The 27257-nt window shown below is 37.5% G+C and overlaps 1 protein-coding gene across 3 annotated transcripts in view; it reads left to right on the top strand.

Annotated features, from left to right (window-relative positions):
• Positions 1 to 27257, top strand: part of ATG5 (autophagy related 5) — a 139424-nt gene that overhangs the window by 78524 nt on the left and 33643 nt on the right. For all 3 annotated transcript variants that reach the window (XM_054489950.2, XM_054489953.2, XM_054489951.2), the window contains one exon: positions 1586 to 1680. In XM_054489950.2, the coding sequence (XP_054345925.1) occupies positions 1586 to 1680 (95 nt within the window). The remainder of the gene's footprint in view (positions 1 to 1585; positions 1681 to 27257) is intronic.

The following is a 27257-nucleotide window of genomic DNA, read 5'->3' as shown; positions in this document are numbered from 1 at the left end:
AATCAAAACCACAATGAGATACTACTTGATACCTGCCATAATGGTTATAATTAAAAAGACCAGTAGTAGCAAGCATTGGCAAGGATGTGGACTAATTGGAATCCAAATACATTGCTGGTGGAAATGTAAGGTAGTACACTCACTTTGGAAATCAGTATGGCAGTTCCTCAAAACAGTTACCATATATCAGTTAAACAGAGTTACCTAATGACCCAGTAGTTCTACTCCTAGGTACATACCCAAGAGAACTGAAAACATATGTCCACACAAAAATTTGTTTACAAATGTTCATAGTAGCATTATTTATAATAGATAAAAAGCAGAAACTACTTAAATGTCAGTCAACTGAGAGAACAAAAATCTGGTAACTCCACATAATGGAATATTATTCAGCCGTAAAAGCAAATGAAGTTCTGATACATACTACAACATGAATGGACATCAAAAATATTATGCCAAGCGAAAAACAAACCCAGATGCAAAAGAACCACGTATTATATTACTTCATTTATATGAAATGTCTGGAATAGGCAAACTATAGAGATAGAAAGTAGTGATTTTTCAGGGGCTGGGGCAAGGGGGAATGGGAAGTGACTATTAATAGTTACAGGTTTCTTTTTGGGATGCTGAAAATGTTCTGAACTCTGAATATACTGAAAACTACTAAGTTGTATACTTTAAAAGGGGTAAATTTTATGGTATGCAAATTATATCAAGTTGTTTATTTAAAATATTTGAAACTGAAAAGTTTTTAAGAAGAGCTTAATTGGTCTGAGATTAAGCTGCAGTTGGCACTTCATAAGTGCCAGTTCCATATTTCTTTCAAAGCTTTTTAAAAAAATCTTTGGTATTTAATGCTTACTGTGTTCAGTATTTTGACTTTATTTTTATTTTTGAGACGGAGTTTCGCTCTTGTTGCCCAGGCTGGGGTGCAATGGCATGATCTCTGTTCACCACAACCTCTGTCTCCCAGGTTCAAGCAATTCTCCTGCCTCAACCTCCCGAGTAGCTGGGAATACAGGCATGCACCACCACGCCTGGCTAATTTGGTATTTTTAGTAGAGACGGGGTTTCTCCATGTTGGTCAGGCTGGTCACGAACGCCTGACCTCAGGTGATCTGCCTGCCTCAGCCTCCTAAAGTGCTGTGATTACAGGCGTGAGCCACCGCACCCAGCGACTTTATTTCTTTACACAACTTCTAGTTAACATTTAGGCTACTTGAAGCTGTACCTTTGTAGCTCAGCAATTAGAAGTAGTACCAGGAGAGTCAAGACATCTATCCTCTACCTGGTGTGTTTTTTGCCTTAATAACACAAGTAGTCGTATGTTTATATGTTTACAGTTTTTCTTATGAGAAAAAAATGGCTGTGCGAATATCTAGGGAGAGGATGCAATAATGTAGAAAAAATTAATTTTATATTTGCTTTATGTTTATGGAAAGATAAGTTTAATAAAAATAAGAAAATATATGTGATGTCCTTTCAGAAACTTCTAGAGGGATATTTAAAACTTTCATCTCTTCATGTGAGGTATTCCATTATAATGTTGTTCATTTTTAATAACAAATAATTTATATCATTACAGACAGATTTGACCAGTTTTGGGCCATCAATCGGAAACTCATGGAATATCCTGCAGAAGAAAATGGATTTCGTTATATCCCCTTTAGAATATATCAGGTAGGAAATAACATTTTAAAAAACATCCATTTATGAAAGCCTCAGACATCTTAATTGAAGCACTCTAGTCTAGAACTCTTTGTCTGCTTAGTAACTAAACGGTATTTATTAGGGGTTTTCCAAACTGTGTCTTTCAGTGGCAATCAAGTCAGATACCGCACTGAAATATTTGACTCATATGCAGTTGGTACTCATTATTTGTAGATTTCATATTGGCAGATTCACATGCTTACTAAAATTTATGTGTAACCCCAAAGTCAGTACTTGGAGCACTTTTACGGTCATTCAGAGTGGTGAAAAATTGATTTACCTGATGCTCATTTCCCAGCAGAGGTTGATCAAAGCGAGGCTCTACCTTCTTGTCTCAGCTATCATACTATAAACAAGCCTTCTTTTCGCAGTGTATGTAGTGCCATGCTTTTACATTTTTGTGCTTTTTGTTAGTGATTTTGCTTTTTAAAACAGACTCCAAATGTAGTAGCACTGAAGTGCTCTTTTTAAACAGAAACACACGTAGAACAAGGTTATGTATTGATCAGTTAATGAACATGTTGTGACCGAGGGCTCATGGAAACATAACCTTGTATGCCCCCAGGAGCGATGATTTCAATGTTTGTGGTAACCTTATAGAACAGAACTACTGCAAATCACAAGAATTTACTAAGTCTGTTTGTTTTGGATGGTGAGTCTTCAGTGTTGTACCACAAAGTAGGCAATAGGCTCTTAAGTCTTTCTCACAGCATATTTGCATGAGGTAAAGAAACTCCATGTTTCTGCACTTTAAAAGTGCTGGCATAAATATTGACATTTAGCAAATATTAAATATTTTTTTTAATGAATGGCATTCCAGGAAGTAAGTTACATACTATCATGAGAAAAGCATTTAAGAACAAGAATCAGAAGCATAATGTCACAGGCATAGACTCTAGTAGGACTTCCATTCAAACTCAGAGGTTTTGTCATAGCTTTCTTTGTAGCCATTTTTAGTATCCCACAATCCTTACTAATAGTTACTTCTATAGTTATTTTAAAATCTTTTATAGAGCCATCATATAACTATGTGTTCAAAGAGGAAAGCAAATTGTCTAATTGAAAATAAACATCTCAGTATACTGGAAGAATGAAGAATATTTATTTAGTGTTGCAGGTATAATTTTCAAGTAGTCCATATTTTTCATGAAGGCGAGGTTATTGTTAGGTTCATGCTTTGTGTCCAGGTTCTAGAAAAGTGCCCGGCATTTGAATTTCTAATTTATTAAATCATTTATCATTTGTCAATTTTATTTTAATTATTTATATTCTTTCTATTTTACCATGAGCTCCACAGTAACATGCCGTAAGGCATTTCCACAGCCCAGCAAAATATCTTACTTGTATAATTTAGTTGAAGAAAATATATCGCAGACTCTGAAGACATTTCTCAAAGAGTCCGGAAGCTGTTTTGAGATTTATACCTCTCAGCACTTATTTGGGTCAAGTTCTGGCATATATATTTATACAAGAGATTCTTTACTGTAACTTCTTTAAACTCCTATAGGGAAAGTGTATTATACTTAATTTAGGAATTATTATTGTCAGAATATAGTGCAGGTGTACAGAGGAAAGATTTTCCTTTTTGAATTTATTCTGTTTTAGGGGAAAATTGTCAGATTAATCCATACCTAGTGTTGTGTTACAGACAAGTTTCAGAGAGAGAGAGAGAGAGAGAGAAAGGGTGTGTGTGTGTGTGTGTGTGTGTGTGTGTGTGTGTGGGAGAGAGAGAGACAGAGAGAGACAGAATGGTTTTTATAAAGTGCTATAATTAGATAGAAAGTGGGAGGGTAGAGAATTCTCAAAATTTGCTTGAGAAAACCTGGCTGCCAGATGGGGACTCTCGGCAGAACCTCCTGCTTGATCTTTAATGTGTCAAGGCACTTGGCCAGTTTTTCCTTAAACAGCGACAAAGAGCCTAAGGACAATATAGGTTCTCATTTGACCTACAAAACTTTCCTTTTGGCTTTATCCCAGCTCCATTTTGGTTTTTATTTGAATTTAATTAAAGTTTTAGAAGTGAGATATGAAAATGAATATAAAAGTTAAGGAGTCCTAGTTTTTGCTAATTTGCCATTTCCTGGCTTTTCCTATTTCCCTATGTGGTATTCAGTCTTCAACCATGGCCTTGACCAAAGGAGGATGGAATTCTATTTTTGTTTGCCTAATTGTGTGATCTAAAGGCAACATCAGATTTCTGTTGCTGACTTCTTTATATCTGATTAGTTTGTATGGTTGTGATATTCTGTTTGTTAAATGTAGCTTTTATTTGTGCAGCATTTTGATTAACACCTTTCATTTCTTTAACATACTAGATACAAATCTTTATAATATTTGAGCCCTTAAGTTACTAAGTAAATTTAAGGAAAATCTGAAAATCCAGATTCATTAATAAATAAAGGGCATAATTTTTACTGAAATATTTATTTTACTTTGCAGAATCCTGATAGAATTTCTGTATAACCAGAGAGAGAGAGAGACAGAGTACTGAGCATGCTTGAGTGAGGCCCATTTTATCTTGTTGAAGCTTCAAAACCATCTTAGGAATAGGAGTCATTATCTGATTTTACATGTGAGGAAACTGAGGCTCGGGAATTTTAAGTCACTTGCCTCAGTGAACAAATGAAAAATGGAAGAACTGGAATCCAGACCCAGGCCTGATTTATGAGCAAAGTATGACTTTTGTTTATAATAATTAAGTTTGTAGAATTTTCAGAACATAATTATCATGAAAAGTGAATGCCCTGACCAAATAAGTTGATAGGAGCTTAGAATACCTGTGACTGGTGGTATTCTTTGAAGATTAACTTTTGTAAAGATTGTCATCAAACTATTTTTCATCTGTAATTCATTTATCATGAGCTCAAAATGACTATAGTCAGATGACAGATTTTTAGTGGTAAAAGTTGAATTGGTCCAAAAGCCATCTAGAGATGTTGCAGACCAAAATGTGTCATTTCTGTCATTTACATAACAGTTTAGTTTGGTGTGTTAGTTTCAGGTTTGTGTTCCTGAAGTCCAGGTGCTTCGTATTAGCCAGTATTCTAGAGATGACATTAAGTGCAGGAAATGTTACAGAATGTAACCAAAATGTTATTTAGCACTTGTAAACAGGTGGTGATTAATGAAGGCATTTGTCAAAAAGATTTGTAAAATGACTGTGAATTCTTTAGGCATTGGTATTTGAGATGTAAAATGAAAATTAGGCACATCATGTCTGTTTTTCAAGAAGCAATAGATTAATAAATGTTATCCTGCCATTATACTTTGGGTAAGAAAAGTGTGTCTTATTGATACATTCAACAAGTTTATTTACACACATATTTGCCTGCCATGCCCTGTGCTATGCACAAGGGATACAACTGATGATCGATATTATGTATGACCCCTTAGAAGGTTATAGTCTAAAGGTGGAAAGAAACAAATCAACTAAGAATACAGATATAACATTTGAACTGTGATTGCTGTGAAGAAGAGACGTACAGTGCAATAAAAATCTAATGCCCCAGGAAGAATTTGTTCTAGTTTGGGAGGAGAGAAGGCTGCCTTGAGGAAATGCTGCATCCCCAGAGATTTGACAGATAGATGAACTTAGGATAGGCAAAGAGTCATGAGAAGAGCTTTATAGGCAAAGGGGGACGTTGGAAGTATAAGGACAACCTGTTTGTCTTAAGCACAGAGTTGGGATGAGGCTGCAAAGGTAAAAGTCAGACCATATTAACGAGTTTTCTCTGTATCCTGTAAAGAATGGGAGATCCTAAGAGATTTTTAATTATCTGAATATCCATTCATATTTATTCAACAAAGATCATTCAGTCACCTACTTTGTTCTACATGTTATTCTTAAGGTTATAAATAAATTTAGAGAATCTTCATAGAAACAACCTAGCAATGTTATTTTTAGTTTTAAAAAAACAAGAAGCTGATAAACCATGCTTGTTTTCTAATACAGTTAAAATGAGACCAGCCTGGATACAACATAGTGAGACCCCACCTCTACAAAAAAATTTTTTTAAATGAGCCGGATGGGGTGGTATGCACCTGTAGTCCCAGCTACTTGGGAGGCTGAGGTAGGAGAGTCACTTGTGTCTGAGAGGTCGAGGTTGCAGTGAGCCATGATTACACCACTACACTCCAGCCTGGGCATCAGAAAGAGACCCTATCTTTAAAAAAAAAAAAAAAGGATGGTTCCTACTTATCTTTGTTTTATTTTTATATATTTTTTTAATTTTATTTACTTATTTATTTATTTATTTTGAGATGAAGTCTTGCTCTGTCGCCCAGGCTGGAGTGCACTAGTGCAATCTCGGCTCACTGAAACCTCTGCCTCCTGGGTTCAGGCGATTCTCGTGCCTCAGCCTCCCAAGTAGCTATGATTACAAGCGCCCACCACCATGCCCGGCTAATTTTTGTATTTTTAGTAGAGATGGGGTTTCACCATGTTGCCCAGGCTGGTCTCGAACTTCTGACCTCAGGTGAACCACCTGCCTCAGCCTCCCAAAGTGCTGGAATTACAAGCGTGAGCCACTGCGCCCAGCCTTTTTTTTTTTTTTCCCCCTGGAGAGGGTCTTGCTGTGTCACCCAGGCTTGAGTGCAGTGATGTGATCTCAGCTCACTACAGTCTCTGCCCTCCCGGCTCAAGCGATCCACCCACTTTGGCCTTACAAGTTAACCGGGACTACAGGCGTGTGCCATGCCTGGCTAATTTTTGTATTTCCCACTTGTCTTTGGAAAAAGTTGTTCATTAGTTATAAAAAAGTAAAATAAAGTAGAATTTGAACTTCGTTTTGTTTACTTTCATAATCCTCAGAATTCTGCTTCCTTTCCCATTGATGATTTGAGTGTAAAGTTGTTCATTTGTATCATTAAAGCGCCATTAATATTTTAAGTCTTTTGGGAGGTTTACTAGCTATTTTGGTTAAGCAAATCTATTTAACTTCTATGTGCTAAAAATATTTAAGAATCTAGATACCGGTTTGGGGAGAGAAAAAGTGCCTTTTTGAAAATGGAAACTAGGATGTCAGGGATTAACTTGGCACCTCTAAACTGAAGAAGGAGCCAAATTTTAGATTCTGTTTTGTTTCCAGAAATGTTGATTTCTGGATTTTGAAAAGTGAGGACAGTAGAAATACGTGGCAAATTATGGCCATGTTTGTTAGATTTCCTCCCCTCCAGGGTTTTAGCGATGTTGATAAGAAATTATAATTTTGCCTTTTCAGTTGTTTTCCATTTTAGTAGATATCTTGCAATAACATCTTACAGAAAAGTCAGGAACCATGAAAGAAGGACTTACTGGTTAGTAAACTGAATATTATTGCTTTTAATTTAGTTTTTCAGTCATTTCAAAAAGATACACAACATAATTTGTAATAAATTTTGAACTGCAGATATATCTCTAGCAGAATAGAATAGATATATTCTGTTTCCCAGCTGAATGTAAGTTGCTTGAGGTGTTTTTTTTGTTGTAATTTATAGTATTTTTCCTTAATATTATTTTGTTTTAATTTTTAATCATGGTAAAATAAATGTAACATAAAATTTATAATCTTAACCATTTTCAGTAGTGTTAATTATGTTCACACTGCTGTACATTCATTCTCCAAAACCCCCTTCTTCTTGCAAAACAAACTCTATACCCATTAAACAACTCTGTTTCCCCATTCTACTTTATGGATTTGACATCCATAGGTACCTCATACAAGAAGAATCATACACTAATTGCCTTTTTGTGACAGGTTTATTTCGCGTAGCATGATGTCCTCATTGTTTATGTATATTGTATTATGTGTCAGAACGTCCCTTTTTTGGCTGGGTGTGGTGGCTCACACATGTAATCTGAGCACTTTGGGAGGCTGAGGCAGGCGGTTTGCTTGAGCCCAGGAGTTCAAGACCAGCCTTGACAACATGGTGAAACCCTGTCTGCTATAAGTGTGTGTGTATGTGTGTATAGATATAGATGGATATAATTTCCACTTTTTAAAGGCTTAATAATCCATTGTATATACATACCACATTTTGCTTATTCATTAATCTGCTGGAGTTGCTTCCACCTTTTGGCTACTGTGAATAATGCTGCCATGAGCAGGGGTGTATTAGCATTCTCCAGAGAAACAGAACCCTCGTGGTGGTGGTGGTAGTGTGTGTGTGTGTTTGTCTAGAGAGAGATTTATTTTAATGAATTGGCTTTCCTGGTTTTGGCAGCTCTTCCTCGAGTCTACAGCCTACCCCATCAGACCCTGGACTCACCAAGCCATGGTGTTGGGATGGGCTGTTGACTCAAGGAAGAGTTGCAGTTGAGTCCAAAGGCAGTCTGTTGGCTGAATTCTTTCTTGCTCAAGGGAGGTCAGTCTTTTTCTGTAAGACCTTCAACTGAATAGATGAGGCCCACCTACATTGTGGAGGGTAATCTGCTTTACTCAGAATCCACCAATTTAAATGTTAACCTCAGCCAAAAAACATATATATAGAAGCATCCAGAAGAATATCTGAACAAATATCTGGGCATTCTGGCCCAGTTGAATTGGCATGTAAATGTTGAAATGGGTGTACACCCTGTTTTCAGTTCTTTGGGGTATTTATCCAGAAATGGATATTCCTATCATAAGATGATATTATTTTTATTTTCTTGAGGAATGGCTATACTGTTTTCCATAGTAGCTGTACCACTTTACATTCCCACCAACAGTGCACAAGGGTTTCCGTTTTTCAGATCTTCACCAATATTTATTATTTTCTGTTTTTCATACTAGCCATCCTAATGCATGTGGGATGTAATCACTAATGAATAGTGCTCAGCATCTTTTCATGTGCTTGTTTATCATCCTTGAAGAAATGTCTATTCAAGTCCTTTGCCTATTTTTGAATTGGGTTTGGGTATTTTTGTTGATGAGTTGTAGGGTTTAATTTGTTCTTTTTTTTGAGACAGAGTCTCATTCTGTCACCTGGACTAGAGTGCTGTGGCATGATCTTGGCTCACTGCAACCTCTGTCTCCCAGGCTCAAGTGATTCCCCTGCCTCAGCCTCCTGAGTAGCTGGGACTACAGGTGCCCACCACCATGCCCGACTAATTTTTGTATTTTTAGTAGACCCAGGGTTTTGCCATGTTGGCCAGGCTGGTCTCGAACTCCTGGCCTCAAGTCATCCACCTGCTTTGGCCTCCCAAAGTGCTGGGATTACGGGCGTGAGCCACCGCACCCAGCCTAATTTATTCTTTTTTAGTGGCTGCATTATGTTTAGTCTGTAGATGCACTGTAATTTGTTCAGTATTCACTATCAAGTTTTCTTTTTTTTCTAGTTTTTACCATTATAAACAGTACTACAGTAAACAGGATTACATATGTATTTTTTTTAAGGTATGGAATAGGTACCCAAAAATGAGTTTTTGCATCAAAAGGTAGAGATTAAAAAAAAATTGGCCGCTTACTTTTCAAAAATGTATTAGTTTAAATTTTCAGTAACAGTATATGAGAGCATGCTTCTCCCCTTACATCTCCACCAGCAATAGGGCATTATAACTCTGATTTTTAGTAGTATTGTGGGTATAGAGAGATATTTTTACTTTAACTAATAATTCTCTCACACTTAGTGAGTTTATAAATCTGTTTTATCTTTGTTGACCATTTGGACTTGGTTTTCTGTAAATTGCATTGTACTTTGTTTTGCCTATCTTTTCTTGTTATTTAACTTTTTATTTTATAAAAATAATTTTTATAGATATATATTATAGTATCTATAAATATAGATATTTTATAAAATAATTTTTATAGATAAACTTTTACTGTCAAACACATTGCAAAATATCATAACTATAATTCATCTTGATTTTTATGATATCTTTATATAAAACATAAATATATATCAAATATGCCCTTCTTTTTCTTGGTAGTATGTGGATTTCTTTCTCTGTTAAAAAGGCCGCCCCTTAGTCAGGCGTAGTGGCACACACCTGTCCCAGCTGTTCGGGATTCTGTGGTGGGAACATTACTTGAACCTGGGAGGTTGAGGCTGCAGTGAGCCATGATCATGCCACTACAGTCCAGTCTGGTCAACAGAGCAAGACCCCGTCTCAAAAAAAAAAAGAAGGTCCTTTCCCACAATGTATTGTGTGAGATAGGTGTCTATGAGATAGCTGATCATTTATTATATAAACTAAGGTTTGGCAAACTTTCTTCAAGGGCCAGATAGTAGGTATTTTCAGCTTTGTAGACAAGATGGTCTCTGTTGAAACTGTGTGATTCTGTAACATGAAAATATTTATAGACAATTTGCAAATGATAGGCTTGGCTTTGTCCCAGTAAAACTTTATTTGCAAAAATAGGCAGAGGCCACAATTTGGCCAGTGGGCCATAGTTTACTGACTCCTTACTGTCCTTTTCCCATTGGATGAATATGCCACCCCTGGTTTATAGTAAAGTAGTTTGACTAGTGGAATCTAATTCTGGATTCTTTATTCATTCCATCAATATATGTATTTTCTTATGCCAGTAGTATTTTTATTTAATTTTAGCGTTTTGATATCTGTTGGAGCAATTCATTCATCTCCTTTTTTCATACTTTTCATGGTTATTCTCAGTCATTAATTTTCCATGACTTTTAAAATCACTTATTCAGTTCCCCATAGTGTCCTGTCTGATGAGAGGTGGAAATACATTAAATTCCGATTTAAATTTTGATATAATTCACTTTCTTATGGTATTAAGTCTTCCCAGACAAGAACATGATATTTCTTTTTATTCAGATTTTGTTTTATGTTCTGCATAGATTTTAAGGTTTTCTTCAAATAGACATTTTTCTTTTTATTTCCAGGTGTTTTGTAGATTTTGTTTTTCTTTATTTTGTTTCCATTTCTAGTTATTTATGGCATTGGAAAAACAAAGAAAAATCTCATCCTATTGTGTTTTTACAGACTTTTTTTTTCTTGCTTTATTGCATTGCTATTATAGTATTGCATTACCAAGACTGTACTGAATAATGATGGTTCTAGTAGACTTTTCTGTGTTTGTTTTCTGGTATTAATTGAACAGTTTAAGTGTTTCATCAGTTAGAATTATAGCCTAGTCTTTATCAGATCTAAGTGATTTCCTTCTAGAGTTTCTAATTAGAAATGATACTAAATTATTTGCTAGTTTGATGAAATTATTGGGTTCCCCACCTCCACTTTTTTTTGTGCTTTTAAATTTGGTACCTCTTTATTTTCATTCCATAACGTTGACCTTCCCTTTTCCTGAAGCTCATTATCAGGTTATTAAAAAATACTACCCATTTTACTCATCAAGACCCTTTATTCTTTTACCCCTATTTCAAAGATACTTATTTAGCATTTGTATTTCATATCCCAGATATTTTCTCAGTATCAAAGGTATCAATACCTGGCAGGGCTCTTGGTCAAAATCTCTTTGTTCCCTGGTCTTCTCTCTATCTGCCTCAGGAATAGAAAGGATTCAGCCTTTTATTCAGCTTTTTCTGTTCATATGCCTGCTAGTTCCTCCCAGAGAGGAAGACACTGCAGAGGTTCTAGCTTTCTCCATGTACACCCTTCCCCAACTCTGGCAGCTGCTTAGCTCAGAAGAGCTGGTGTGTTAATAGGAGATGGAATTTGGAGGAAAGGGGAGAGAGGGATGGATTAGCTCCCAGAATCTCATCCAAGTATAGTTGTTAATATGTTCTTTTTCATTTAGAGATTTATGTTACAGTAATATTTGGGGTAAGCTGTCTTTAATACTTAATTGACACCCTAGTTATGGCAGTAGCATGCTAGGATACATGTTGAGAATCTGTGCTTAAAAGTATGATTTGTTTACTTGAACCTGGGAGGTGGAGGTGGAGATTGTGGTGAGCCAAGATCATGCCACTGCACTCCAGCCTGGGCTACAGAGCAAGACTCCGTCTCTAAAAAATAAAAGTAAATAAAATTTTTAAAAATATTATTTGTATCTCATATGTAAAGACAAGAAAGTATAGAATGGATGCTTAGTGCTTAAAAGGACTTCACTTCTGATTCAAGTAAAGATAAGTTATAAGATAAATACTGGTATGTTAAAGACAGATCACTCATGCATCTTTTTGTAATGACAGTAATCTAAGGTCAATCTATGAAGTTAATTTCATTTCTTCCCAGAATACTTTAAATATTGATTAAATACCCAAGAAGAAGTCTTCTTTAGTAAATGTAGAGAAGCTAAGGCTCTGTACTGTGCTTCTGTCTTTATGCTCCTTACAATGCCTCTCACAAAATAGGGACTGCATAAATATATAAACTATATGAACAAACTAAGGAAATCCTAACTAACTATATAAGCAGTGATTATTTGGGGCTCATAATATGATGTACTATAATGTTCATATCATACATTCTTTTTGTGGAATTCTGGACTGGAATTTCAATTAGGCAATAATTGTTATTTTTTACTATTGCTCTAAAGTTGTACAACAAAGTATTATGGGATGTAGAGTAATTTTTAAAATCTGTATTATAGCACTTTATATCTTGTAAAATACCTTTATACTACCTTGTTTGACTTTCGTAACACTTCTGTGGGGTAGACAAGGCAAGTATTATTTTTTAAGTTGGAGGTCAATGACCAGACAAAGGACAGCCAGCCAGTAAGCAATGGAACAAGGACTAAAGTACAAATTTGCCTCAAAATAGTATATACTGCATGTGCATATTATGAAGAAATTTCTTTTTTGCAAGAAGATGAATATGTTTATTGAGGTTTTAGCAGTTGCATATGATAGATGGGGGCTATCCCTGAACCCTTGGGGTGAAACAGTCCGGGTGAGTTGAGACGTTGAGTTTGAAGGATCTTCAAAGGCAAATAAGAATTGAGAGTCAGGATGTACAGGGATGCAGAAAAAGGCATCCTTAAGGTCCAGGACTGTAAACCACTCTGCTTCCTCTGGTATTTGGGAAAGCAGAGTATAATGGTTAGGTACAGCTGGGTATAGAGGGACAATGACCTCACTGATAATCCTGAGATCTTGCACTAACCTCCACTGTCCATTGGGTTTCTGTACTTCTAAAGTTGGATTATTGCAGGGGCTATTGCATGCTTTTACTAGGCCTTGGGCTTTTAGGTCCTTAATCTTCTTGGAATCCTTGTTGGGCCTCGGGTCTAAGGGGGTGTACTGCCTTTGGTAGGGAAAGGAGGTGGAATCCTTTAGTTTAACTTGAACAGGACGGGCATTCTTTGCTCATCCATATCGTCCTTCTGTTGCCCAGTCTTCAAGATTAATTCCTTCCTCAAGCAGGGGACAACAAATGGGTGTTCTCCTATGTTCAGGTGTATAATGGCCCCTGCTTTTGCTAGAATGTCTCTCCCTAACAAGGGAGTCGGGCTTTCAGGCACAATTAGAAAGGCATGTGAAAAGAGTAAAGTTCCCCAGTCACAACTTAGTGACTGGGAGAAGTATCTAGTGACTGGCTGTCCTAGGACCCCTCGGATAGTGACAGATCTGGAGGACAGTTGTCTGGGATAGGAGAGTAAGACTGAGAAGGCCGCGCCAGTGTCCAGGAGACAGTTAACCTCGTGGCCCTCAATGGTCAAGCATACCCGGGGCTCTGTGAGGGTAATGGCATGGGCTGGCGCTTGCCCCGGGCACCCTCAGTCCTGTTGCTGGATCATCTGGTTAGTGGCTTCTGACTCAGAGGACCTATGTCCCCTGGGGCAGTGGGCCTTACAGTGATTCCCTTGACACAAGGGGCATGGACGAGGGGGCGGCTTATTTCTATTTGGACAATCTTTTTTAAAGTGTCCTTGTAGACCGCACTGGAAGCAAACCCTGTTAGGCATTCGATTTGCCTAGCTTTTCCCTTTTCCAGTGCCTCCAAAGTCTGCTTGCCTGAGGGCCATGACTAAAGCGGTGGCCTTTTTTTTTATCCCATTTGTGCCATTCCGCCTGCTCCTCCTGATCTCTATTATAAAAAACCGAGGTTGCCAAGTTCAGTAGGGTTTCTTAAGTTTTGCTCCGGGCCTAAGGCGGACTTTTGAAGTCTTTTCCTAATGTCTGCAGTGATAAAGTTATCCTTTAAGATTAGTTGGCCTTCAATAGTCAGGTGACAGAGAGAGGTGTGCTTCCTCAATGCCTCCCTTACTCACTCCAGAAAGGCGGTAGGATTTTCTTCCTTTCCTTGTGTTATAGTGGACATCATTGAATAATTCATAGGCTTCTTCCTAGTTTTCCTTAGTCCTTCTAGCATGCAAGTTAGCAAATGTCTGTGGCACCAATCTCCATTTTCTGATTCTGTGTCCCAATGAGGGTCTACACCGGGAACTACCTGCTGGCCTGTGGGGAATCGTTCTCTTTCCTCTGTTGTCATCCTGTCATTGACCTGACTGAGATACCAGAGATCGCCAAACTCTCGGGCTGCAGTTATGGCAGCACTTTTCTCATTTGGGGTTAGTGTCTGATTTAGCAGTAACATTATATCTCTCCATATCGGATCAAAGGATTGTCCTAAACCTTGTAAAACATCAATAGCCATTAGGGTGATCTGAGAATTTACCTAGGTCTATTTTAATTTGCTTTAAGTCTGAGAGAGAAAAAGATATGTGCACTCTGGCTGGGCCGAATTCTTCTCCTCCCACTGCTTGGAGGGGGCATAATCGGGGAATATTGGCACTCTTTGGTTTGTTGTTTACCCCTTTGTCTATCTCCTTTTGGACCGTTTGGGTTGAAGGGGTTCCTTATTAGTTGGGGAAGGAGTCTGGGGGACGCTGGGGTAGGGAGATAGACTCTGAGGGCTTCCTGTAGGGCATAAATCACACTTTTTACATAATTGCGAGTTGTCTCTTAATGAAAAGAAAGTTTGTACATATGACACTTCACACCATTTGCCTTCTTTTCTACAAAAGAGGTCTAGCTGTAGGATGGTGTTATAATTTATACTTCCCTCAGGAGGCCAGGTTTCTCCCCCTTAAAGAGGATATCGTTGCCAGGCGGTACTGCAGAAGAATATAAGTCTTTTTTTTCTTAGCATATGAGAGTCAAATTGGTCCCAATTCTCCAGAATACATCTTAGGGGTGTTTTTGCCTTGGGGGGAACATTTCCCATCTGAAAAAAGAACATAGGGATGCCAGCACCCCTAGTCATTTTCCGATGAGCATTAGTCCTAGAGCGTCCTCTATGATCCTAATGCTTATTCCTTTCTAGGGTGCGTAACCACCCATGGACCTCTGCTTATCGGATTAGTTACGCTTACCGATGTAGCAGCCGTCACCCCTTTTCCTGCCTTTCTTGATCACAAAGAAGGGGGTCCGGGCTGCTGGATTCTAGTGGTCCTTTACCAGCGTGCCCAACATTGCCTTTGTGCTCAGGGGTGAGTCCTAGAGCTAGGCTGGGTTCCTGAGTATTTCATAACAACCCAGCTGCTCCATCAAGATGCATTCCCATAAGCAACAGTTCTCATGCAAATTCGTTTCAGAGAGGGTATAGATAAGCTTTTGAGTCAGGATTGAGATAGTCTTTTTGATTCTGTGAGTACTTTAAGGCTTGGCTGAGTGCAAACAGCTTGCACATTTGAGGAGACCAATTATTAGGCAATTTTTCTAACTCTGCTTCCACAAGAGTCTCCCTATCAATTACTGAATACCCATTGTGGTTTTTTCCTCAATCATTTGGGAGGAACCATCTATCATCCTGTCCTGAAGGGAGTTCCTCCTAGGTCTGGTCAGACCTTTGTATGGTAATTAAGATTTAAATCCCCTGTAAGGAAATCTGCAGGGTTAAGGGAATTATCAGTGGTTAGTGTTAAATTACCTTTTTCTGACAGAATAACCCCATACTTTAATATTTTTGAGTTAGTAAGCTACCTTTTTGCTTTTTTGACTTAGAATAATTCTGAACTGGTGAGGTGTGCTTACAATGAGGTTTTCTCTAAAAGTTACTTTTCTACTTTTTTCTGTTAGCAAAGCAGTTGCCGCTACAGATTGAATGCATTTGGGCCATCCGCAGGTCAGTGGATGTTAAGGATTTTTGATAGGGAGGCTATGGGTTGTCAGTGGTCTTAGTGTTTTCAGGCTACGCGCTTGTTTACACTGACAACAAGGTAGTATTGGAGTGTTATAGGGTCGCGGGGAAGACCTTCAATTATCAATTATAGGTTTTACATTTACATACCCTGGCTTTTAAAGGAATAGGGCACACTTTTTTTTACTATTTCTATCTTTGTCTTTCTTTCTCTGACTCCCTCTTTGTCTCTCTGCCTCTTTCTCCTCTTTGTCTCTCTCCCTCTCCTCTGTCTCTCTCTCTGTCCTCCCTCTCTCTCTCTCTCTCCTCTCTGTCTCTCTCTCTGTCTCTGTCTCTCTCTCACTGTCTCTTTCTCTCTGTCTCTCTCTGTTTCCTCTCTTAGCCATTTACAAACTTGGGGCCCTGGCAAGAGTGGTGGGGAACAGGTCCCACATAACTGCCCATGTCTAGAGCTGTATACCTAAATCAGGAGGGACACCAGGGACAAGACTCCTGGGTTTATAGCCTAGATGCCTAAGGGCGCAGCATAGAGCTTCCTTAGATCCCTTTGGAGACACAACTTGCTAGAGGAAATGAAAGTCTCAACCATTAGTACCTAGGAGGCAGGGATCAGAGGAAGTAGATTCAGAGGTAAGGAGAATTTTGGGGCTACACTTTCAAGAAAGTTGTGGTCGGGACCCAGGAGGTGGGGGTCAGAAGGGAAGGTAGGGGCGCATGCATGGGCGACTGTTGAGTAGAGACTTCTGGCTGCGCCATGATCTCAACTGGCTAATGCTGGGAGTTCGGGACGACAGCTTTCTGCCTCTAGTCAGCCCTTGGCTTTCCCAGGAAAATTGAAAGTGGAAGCTGGCTCCAGGCAGACCAACGTTCCCAACCCAGAAGGGTTGAGGGTTGTTAGAAAGCCCTTCCCCAGATAGCCTCACACCTGAGTCTGAAGTCCGGCGGCCACGCTAATCGTTTTTAACCGGCCGACAGGTGCCCAGTATTTTCCTCCAATTCTAAGGGATAGGACAGAATAGCAAGCAAAAGTGGTCCAGTATTACTGCTTTGGAGATCCTTTCAGGGTTGTGGGTTCAGGTCCCTTTGTGGTCACCAAACTGTTACCGGGGGGTCCTTGCTCCCAGAGCTCCCAAGATGGTGGTGGGCTGCTTCTAAGATGATGGCAAGCCTCGTGTTCTCTGACCTGGGGTTCTTGGCCTCATGAATTCCAATAAATGGAATCTTGGGCCATGCGGTGAGTGTTATAGCTCTATTAGAAGCTGTGGGTCACAGAAGAGAACCGTGGAACCCAGTGACTAGTGTTCAGCTTGATTAGGATGAACCCAGGCACTTAGCTGTGCAGGAACAATGGCAAGCTGTTAGCCCAATCGGGATCGGCAATGGGCGTCTCACTGGATCAGGAGCACAACGGACACCCTACTGGATCCAGAGGGATGGAAGTCAGTGGCAGGTCTGCAATGGCGGCAAACAGCAGTGGCGGATGGCGAGTGAAAGCTCAGCTCGAGCCATAACAAACACGGACCAGAAGAGTGCAGTTGCAAGATTTAATAGAGTGAAAACAGAGCTCCCATACAAAGGGAGGGGACCCAAAGAGGGTAGCCCAATAAAGCTATTTTCTAATAACCAAACAGTTTATGGACTGGTGAAACTCCTGAAAGTTTTTTTGTGGGATAATTGTACCCAAGCTGTAAAATAATCAGTTTAAGCCCTTCCTTCTTGTTAGATTAGGTTCTTATGATATGCTTAGGTTCTGAGTTGTTTTATTTCCCTGTTTGTTTTACCTTAAGCTTTTTTACAATTCATTGCTGCCTGGTTTGAGTTGGTTCCTTATTCCTTCTCCTTCAAGTTGAATTACAACTAGTAATTGCTTGCCTAATTTTATCTGATAAGATTTTATATCCTATTCTGTATTCTGTATTTCAGTCATCAGTTTGTGCTCATAGCTTGACAATAGCCAGAGTAGTGCAAGAACAGTTACAGTATTATGTGTAGTTATCAAACAAGGCTATCTTAATTTTCTTATATTCCTAAATACTAAATTATTTTCTGTGGTATTGATCTACAGTCTTAAGCACCTTCAGAGCTTCAAGGTACAGATCATTTTTTGAAGTGCAGTTTTTCTACATGTAGTTTTTGGTTGACATTTTTTCTTTATAGAGACAGGGTCTCCACTGCAAGAGTGCAGTGGCACCAGTCATAGCTCACTGCAGCCTCCAACTCCTGGACTCAAGCGATCTTTCCACCTTAGCCACCTGAGTAGCTGGGACTATAGGTCCACAACACCACATTCAGCCAATCTTTTTATTCTTTGTAAAGACAGAGTCTCTTTCTGCTGCCCAGGCTGGTCTTCAACTCCTTGCCTCAAGTGATCCTCCCACCTTGGCCACCCAAAATACTGAGATTACAGGTGTCCACCAGCATTCCCGGTCCCAGACATTCTACTTCTTTCAGTGCTTTGATTATGTCATCTCATTGCCTATTGACAACATCATTTCTGATGAGAAATTTGTTATTAATCTGAAGATGTTTTGTACATAAGTCCCTTGCCTGTTTTGAGTCTCTCTTTATATTTCAGTCATTTGATTATGATTTGCGTAGGTGTGGATTGCTTTGATTTTATTCTGTTTAGAGTTTGTTTATCTTCTTGGATGTGTAGATTAATTTTTGGGGTCAAGTTCGGGAAGTTTGGGGCCATTATTTTTTCAGATACTCTGACCCTTTTTCTGCATCTTCTTCTGGGCCTCCCATTATGTGTATATTGGTATGCTTGATGGTGTCTCTTGGGTCTCTGAGCCTCCTTTCCTTCCTTCCTTCCTTCCCTGTCTTTCTCCCTCTCTTTTTTGCAATTGACCTGTCTTTAGATTTTCTGATTCATCCTTCTGGCTGCCCAAATCAGCTGTTGAGCCCCTCAAGTGAATTCAGTTTTTGTGCTTTTCAACTCCAGAATTTTTGTTTGGTACTTTTTTGTAACTCCTATTTATCTCTATAATTTCTATTTCTGTTTGGGAATGATACATGCAACAACGTGGGTAAATCTCACACAACATTATGTTGAGTAAAAAGAGCTGATATAAAGAGAATATACTCTATGATTCTGTTTTTAAGAAGTTCTAGACCAGACAAAACTAATCTGTAGTGACAAAAAGTGATTCTTCTGAAGGATCAGAAAGATTGTTCCGATACTTTCCTGTAGTTCTTTAGATAATTTTTTTTTAGTTCTTTGCACATATTTAAAATAACTCTCTTAAAGTCTTTGTCCAGTAAGTCCAGCATCTGGTCTTTTTCAGGGCCAGTTGCTGCTGCTTTTCCCCCCCAGTGTGTGGCTTATACTTGTTTCTTTGCATGTCTTTGTAATTTTGTTGTTGTTGAGACCTGAATATTTTATATAGTATAACAGGATAACTCTGGAAACCAGATGCTTCCCCCCTTTCCCCCGGTCTGTTTTTGTTGTTGCTGTTGCTTGTTTAGTTTCTTTCCTGAACTAATTCTTTCAGGTTTTTATTTTTTATCACACAGGCCCCTAAAGTTACTGCTTGGTGAGTTTAGTGATCATCTGATGATTAGAAGAGATTTTCTTGAATGCCTAGAACTAGAATATCTTCCAATCTTTGCCAAGGGCCTATGTGTGAATGTTGGGGCATTGCCTTCAATGATAAGGCAAGCAATTTATAACTGGATTTTACTTTCTTCTTGTACAGAGCCTCAGGGTTTCCCATAGGTGAGAGTTTAGGGCCTTCATAGATGTTTTTTGAGCGTGTACGCAGCTCTATACATGTGTATGGCTTTCTGGATTATCAGAAATATGTTAGAACTTTTCAGACTCCCTTTGGATTTCTTATTTCCCAGGTTTTTCTTTTAATTTTTTGGTTAGCTTGTTTGTCCCATCTGTTATTGCTGTTTCATGGCAGATGTGATGTTTAACAATTGCCACTGATTTTCCACAAACTCTCCTGGTGATAAAGTTGTTTGCACTGAGTGAGCTCTGAGTCAAGTCAAATAATGTCTTGTGAGGGAGGTTTTTCTAGGGAACTGGCAGATCAAATAATGACAGTTTTCTGAGAGTGGGGCTTTGAAAGATTTCAGAAAAAGTTCATTTTGAGAATTTTTGTGTTCTTGTTGCTTTTATGGAGGAGAGTATATTCAGGGTCCTCACTCTGCCGTTACTGATGATATCACCACTTTAATGATTCAATCTCAAGTTTGGATAAATGGATTTTGTTGAAATTTGGGAAAGAGAATAAAAACTGAGGTGTTTTTTAAAGTTTTTAAAAATGTATTCTTTCTAATTATTTCTAAAATACAAAAATTTCAACTCAGTATATTGCTTAAGAACATGAGTATTGCAATAGATGATCAGTGATTGCTTTCTGTAAAAGTTACGTATCCTTGATTATTTTGGAAATTTTTATCTACATAGGTTTTCTGATAACCTTGAAAAATCTGAATGAATTGAATCTTTGACATGCATCAGTATAGCATGTGGTTAAGTTTGAGAGCTTTTGATTTAGGCAGTTCTGAGTTTATATTCCAGGTAACTATGTGATTTGGCTCATTCACCTTACATTTCTGGGCCTCCATTGTATAATCTGTAAAATAGGGTTATTGTGAAAATTAGATGTAATACCTTTAATAAACTATTGTGCCTGGCACATAATAAATTAAATTGCACATTATAGCTGGAATTATTAGATGTTATTGACTTAAATCATTATAATTTTGCTGTGAGTTATTTTAACAGCAATGATGATGGCTTGTCATGCCTCCTGTATTCTTTTGTTTTATGACCAGCGGAACATACCTGGTGAATAGCTCACTTCTTTAATTGACGTATTTCTGTGTTTTGTTTTGTTTGTTTGTTTGTTTGTTTGTTTTTTGAGACAGAGTTTCGCTCTTGTTGCCCAGCCTGGAGTGCAGTGGCGCGATCTCAGCCCACTGCAACCTCTGCCTCCCGGGTTCAAGCAATTCTCCTACCTCAGCCTCCTAAGTAGCTGGAATTACAGGCATGCACCACCACACCTGGCTAATTTTGTATTCTTAGTACAGACAGGGGAGGCAGGGTTTCTCCATCTTTGTCAGGCTGGTCTCGAACTCCTGACCTCAGGTGATCCGCCCACCCAGGCCTCCCAAAGTGCTGGGATTACAGGCATGAGCCACCTCACCTGGCTGTATTTCTGGTCTTAACATAGTTCTTCTCTGTGAGGTTCTAACTGGTCCCACAAATCTACTTCCATTCACTACCAAATACATAATCTACTTCTTCTGTTTCAGTGTCCAGTTTCCTCTTTCTTTACTTTTCTTCAAGTTACCAGGTCAATACTTTGGAATAACTCTTTTGATCACTTTTGTTGAGTTGCAGTTCTAATGGACCAGAACTGTCTTCATTTATTCCCTTCTTGCCATTTGCACTGACTTAGCTCATGGGTCCTTTATCTCCTAGATGAACTATTTTAGTGGTTCTTAGATTTTTCTACCTGCTTTTTCTCCCTCCATTCTGTTGAGTTTTATACTGATATTAATTTGATATTTCCTAAAATATAGCTAGACTGCAACCAAATAACACTGCATGCTATTCCCCTAAACATCTTTGATCTTTTATTATCTTACTCTGTTAACTCCTGGGAATAGCCTTGGCTCCCAGAGTGCTTCTAAAGTTACTTCAAATGTCACCTTCCTCAAGAAGTCTTCTTGATTTCGTCACATATGCCCCAGCCCTTCATATCATATAGATGTTCTTTCTTCGAAGTCTGTTTTTGAAACACTTCCTTCTACCTTTTGTTTTGACAAATGTAACTGTGGAATATTAGAGCCATAGAGGCTGGAAGAATTAACTAATTTACCCTCCTCATTTTGGGAATAAGACAGCTTCCCCAAAACTGACTTGTACATTGTTTAGCTTATTGTTTGATGGCAGAGCCAACAGTAGGACTTGGATCTTAGATCTTCAGCCTTGTTCTTTTTCTATAGCAAACATAATATCATAGAGGATATCATGAGCTATTTTTAAATATTTCACCATGTATGTAGTTTCTCTGTAAGCAGTAAACTATTCATTCCTCAAGGACAAGGATTGTTTCATTTCTCTCTGTATCTCTATAGATGGTTCTCAGAGACTGTTTCCTCCTATAGTGAATGTGTGAATGATAATCATCTGCTTTAGCATTAATATTGTTAATGTAAAACTTGAATCATATTTCCTTACACACCTTTTAAAAGAAATAGGTAAATTGAGTCCTGTAGGGGGCAGCCCAACACAAGAAGTTTTGATTGCCCTAAGCTATCTACTACGCTGAGATCTAGACTTAGGCAATTTAGGCTTTTAAATTGCTTCCTATGTGGAATTTTGAAAACTGAAAACAACTATTAATTATAAGCTTATTTGGCAGATATTTTTCCCCTTCCTCCTCCAGCTTTATTGGAATAGTTTAAAATTACATTTCTATTTTCTAGGACTTCAGTTGCTTTTTCCAGCAGATATATTTTAAAACAACTGTCATGTTATAAGAGTAGGAACTATTTGATGCAGATGATTTGCCATTTTGTTTTTAAAACGTAAGATGAGAGCAAAAGTTAGTTATTAGAACTTTTTTAAGAAATTGCTTCATTTGTTAACTTCAAAATAACAGATCATCTGATGGCAAATTATTTGAGTTATTTATAGCTGGGGAAATTAAAATATGCAAAGTGTTATCCCAAACTACTAACGTTATTATTAAATGAAATCAACATTTTCTCATTACTAATTCATTTACTAAGCTAGGTCATTGTTTTATTCAATATTTTTAAGATTAAAAAATATTGCTGGTAATGAAAGTAAAGTATAGATGAATAATAATAGCAGCTAACATTTATTGCACTTTGTTGAGTACCAGGTACTGTTTTAAATTATTTTACATGTATTTATTTAATCCTTATTGTCCTCTGGGTTAAATGCTGTTACTGTCCCCTTTATATACCTGAGGTAATTGAGAAGAAGATTGGTCATTGAAACTTGCTCAGGGTCACCTACTTAGTAATTAGAAGAGCCAGGATTTGAATCCAGGGAGTCCAGTCTGGCTTTATAGCCTATGCTCTTAATCCTTATTACCTTTCATATATTAAGTTCATTACTTTTATTTTTTATGCCTCTTTATCATAACTTTTTATGATTTGAGACTGTTCTCCAGTTTTCACACACATCAGGCTTCTTATTACTCTTCCTTTTTGGTTGCTTACTGCCCTCAGTCCATTTTCTTCTAATAAAGAAAGTGCATGCACAGAAAGTAAAAACATAATGTTCTCCCCTTAATATGAAGAGATTGAAACAGCTAAAATTCTGAAATTTTACAGAAAGTTATTTTCCTAATCATCAATTAGGAAATTTTTAGTGATCACATTAAAACATGAAGTCTCAAACTTAGGAATAAAATAACTTCAATTCCCATGCTCATGCATGTAGTTATATGTGGTAATTTTAGAAGCCAAAATAGTTAATACCTCATTTTGAAAGATAGATTGTGAATGATGCAGTTTTAATTATTTCACTAAAAATGAGTTTTCTTTACCTCTCTCCACAAATAAATTCTTGGTTATAATAAGACACTTTAGGCCAGACGCAGTGGCTCACGCATGTAATCCTAGCACTTTGGGAGTTTGAGACCATCCTGGCCAAACTCATGATAGTGAAACCCTGTCTCTACTGAAAATGCAAAAATTAGCTGGGCAGGGTGATGCACACCTGTAATCCCAGCTACTCAGGAGGCTGAGGCACAAGGATTGCTTGAACCTGGAAGGCGGGCATTGCAGTAAGCCGTGATTGCACCACTACACTCCAGTCTGGGCAACAGAGCAAGACTCTGTCTCAAAAAAAAAAAAAAATAGACACTCATATTTTTATTATGCTAGCCTAATGTATGTAAAAATTGACCTTACTGGCTTACTATTTTCTTTCTCATCCTCACCTTTTTATAATTTCATCTCTCTTTAAGACCTCTTTGGGAATATAAGTAGATACATTAAAAATGCCTTACTGTTTTCTTTCTCATCCTCACCTTTTTATAATTTCATCTCTCCTTAAGACCTCTTTGGGAATATAAGTAGATGTAGTAAAAATAAGTTGGACCTCAAGTGATCAGTTTTGATTTTTTTTTCTTCTCTCTTTTTTTTTTTTTGAGACAGGGTCTCACTCTGTCACCCAGGGTGGAGTGCAGTGGCAGGATCTCAGTTCACTGCAGCTTTGATCTCCCAGGCCCTGGTGATTCTCCTCCCTCAGCCTCTCTAGTAGCTGGAACCACAGGCGCACACCACCAGGCCCAGCTAATTTTTGTATTTTTTTATAGAGATGGGGTTTCACCATGTTGCCCAGGTTGGTCTCGAATTCCTGGGCTCAAGTGATCCGCCCATCTTGGCCTCCCAAAGTGCTGGGACTACAGGTGTTAGCTACCGTACCCGGCCTCAGTTTTGACATTTGATAAAAGTTTAGGTTAAATGTGAGATGGCTTAAAATGTTATAACTGTTGAAAATAGAGCTGTTCTATAGCTAATTATTTGATAGTATTTATGTCACAAATAAGATCTTAATGTACAGCTCTTAGAAGAAAATGTTACAAAATGTAAGTCTACTGCCTGGTTTATATATATTTTTTTAAAGGACCTCAGATTACAGTTAATGTTAGAATTTCTTGGAAGAATTGTCAACTCTGATAATATATGCCAGAGGTAGCCTATACCTTAGAACAGTTAGAACCTTGCTGCTGCTTTAATGATTGATTTCAGTCCTCCCATTTTTCATTGGTTGACATGGGCTTTAGTTTCCTAATTGACTGCTGGCATAATACGTTCTTGGTAGTTGCAAACTTCAGCTTAGTTCCTGTCCAAAGAATGTTTATTTCTTCAACTTCACTATTGGAAAAAGATCTCTGAGACGCATATTGGTTTCTTTATGTCACTAGTGCATTTTTCTTTCAGTCCCTTTCCATCATGGAGAATGTCGGCATCCAGAATGATGTCCCTTAGGGTGATTATTCAGTCTGCTGACAATTTCGTGGTGTAAGAAAATCTGCTTAATCACTTACCTATTTCAATAGTGAAAACTACCTTCTAATTTTTTTTCTGTTCTTCTCATAAGTGATTTTCATGTAACATGCCAGAATATACAACACCTGTCTGTTAAGAACAGAATTACTAGGCTTTGATTCTTGGTAGTGGTTCCTTCTTTTGGGTAAATATGAGAGTTGCTTTTGGTCTAATTACTCATACTTTTAAAATAACTATTTGCTAATAATTTTAAGTAGGTAATATATAGGGTTATCATTCAGGAATATTAGAAGAAAAAATCAATTTAAAAATACAAAGACTAATGTCCTATCTTTATTTCTAAGCTGAGCCTGGGTAATTTTGTTTGACATTTCATATCAGGATATCATACTCATTAATGAAGTATATGCCTTAGTTTTTGTGTGATGCCTGTTTTTTGGTTTTATTAAATTTTCAAGGTTTTTTGGAATTTTATATTATACTTTTGCTTTGCAGTTCATGCAGATTGTAATAATTAGTGCTAAGGAGATGATATAAGTACAGATACATATTGTTGTGTGCATTGATTATATTGGTATTACATATTGATACAAATATTGACATATGTATACTTGAAACTCCTGAAATCTTTAGGCAAGTTGCTTCTTTTGCAGATTAATTATGGTATATTAAAATGTAATTCTCAGCTTAGAAATATAATCTAGCATAAATATTCAGTTGTATTATCTGGCTTTGATATCTTGGGAGCATTTTACAGAATATGTTCTGTCTTCAACAGTATGTACTTCTCAATGGTTAGCTTTTTAAAAAAAGGCTGTCAATTTAAAAGAGGGTCAATATTGGTTCAGAGAACCACTGTTATATTGCTTGGAGGGGATAAGCAGGTTGGTAGAGGTCACTTATCAATGGAATGGTGAGTTTGATTATAATTAAATTAAACAAGATTGGATACACATTTGGAAACCATATTTGAGTAGACCATATGTCTATCTTGGGTGTAATCTTTTCATGAAAGTCACCTGTCTGCATGTATATGTTGTGACACAATTATGTGCACAACATAAAATTATACTAGTTGCGAAATAATGTGAATCCTGAATTCACTGAGTGATTTATATATAGCCATCTGTCAATACCTCTGGGGGATTAGTTCCAGGACCTCCCTGGGTTACCAAATTCTACTGATGTTTGAGAGTCTGATATAAAATGGTGTAGTATTAGCATATAACCTATGCATACCCTCTTGTATACTTTAAATTATCTCTAGATTACTTATAATATTTCATACACATGTACACACTGTGCAAATAGTTGTTATACTGTAGTTAGGGAATGATAACAAGAAAAAAAGCCTGTACATGTTTGGTACAAAAACATTTTCGACCCATGGTTAGTTGAATCCGCAGATGCAGACCCCCTGGATAGGGAGGGCTGACTGTTAGATATGTGACTGAGTTAATGTGCATGAAATTTGGAATAGCCAAACTAATGTATGTTATACTTATTTTTGAACTTCATTTAACCATGTTTTACATCATATTGAACTTTATAACATTTGCAAATAGAAATGACATGAAATATAGAAAATCGACGTATGTTAAGAAACAGCTTGTTTTCAAAGCTGAAGACCCGGAAATCCAATGTAGTACTTACTCTTAACATTTTGTCTAAATTTTCCAAGCATAGATAAGAGGAACATAGATTATTTCATAGTTATAAAACAAAAGAATTTATTCTGCTCGTTTAAAATTTGAAAGAAGTAATATATTTCAATAGGCCTTTCTGTCCTTGTTGTCTTTCCTCCTTTTCTCTTTTCTTTCCTTCTTCCTTTTTTTCTTTACATTTTTCTCCCACTTTTCCTCCTTCATAGAATCCTTCCTTTTCTTTGCTTCAGTAATCTAAAAAGTATTTTTACTACGTAGTAGAGCATTTCCTATTTTAAGTTTTGAAGTTTTCTTTTAAAAGCAAAGCTTTGCTAAAGGGAAAATACCTGTATTAACTTACATTTAAGGTTTTTTTCATTATGCCGAAGGTAATTATCTGTTACTTCTAAGAAGTAAGTCATATTCTGACTCTGCGTACATGTTTAAAGTAACTTAGAATCAGCTTGGGACAATTCTGACGTCTGCTTATGTATTGCAGCATTCATACTCTTCACTAGGTGTTCATTTTAGCTGCAGATGCTTCATATAAAACCGGGTAGAGTGGCTTTCAAAAGGATCTGCACATCAAAGTGTAACTTGAACTCTGATTTTTACACTGCTTGAGGAATGCTTAATGGAGTAGAACTAACAAATTTACTTTTCGCCCAACCATTATTTTAGAGTTTTTAGTCCTTTTTACCTACATGCCTTTCTAAGCCATATCACATACAATTGAATAGTTTTGTTGCTTTAGAGTGTTTTTAAACTGTTCACATTAAATATTGTGATTCATTTTTTCTTCAGTAAGGAAGATTTCATTTAACTATGATTTCTGGGGAATTAGGCTGCTGCTTTTGGAGCCTTAAATAAAATTATTTGAATAAAACACTATATTTTAAGTTAGAACACCACACTCTTGCACT

Source organism: Pongo pygmaeus, chromosome 5 (genome assembly GCF_028885625.2).
Source record: "Pongo pygmaeus isolate AG05252 chromosome 5, NHGRI_mPonPyg2-v2.0_pri, whole genome shotgun sequence".
NCBI lineage: Eukaryota > Metazoa > Chordata > Mammalia > Primates > Hominidae > Pongo > Pongo pygmaeus.
The sequence above is the reverse complement of the archived record's forward strand: the minus strand, read 5'-3'. Positions and strand labels throughout refer to the sequence as shown.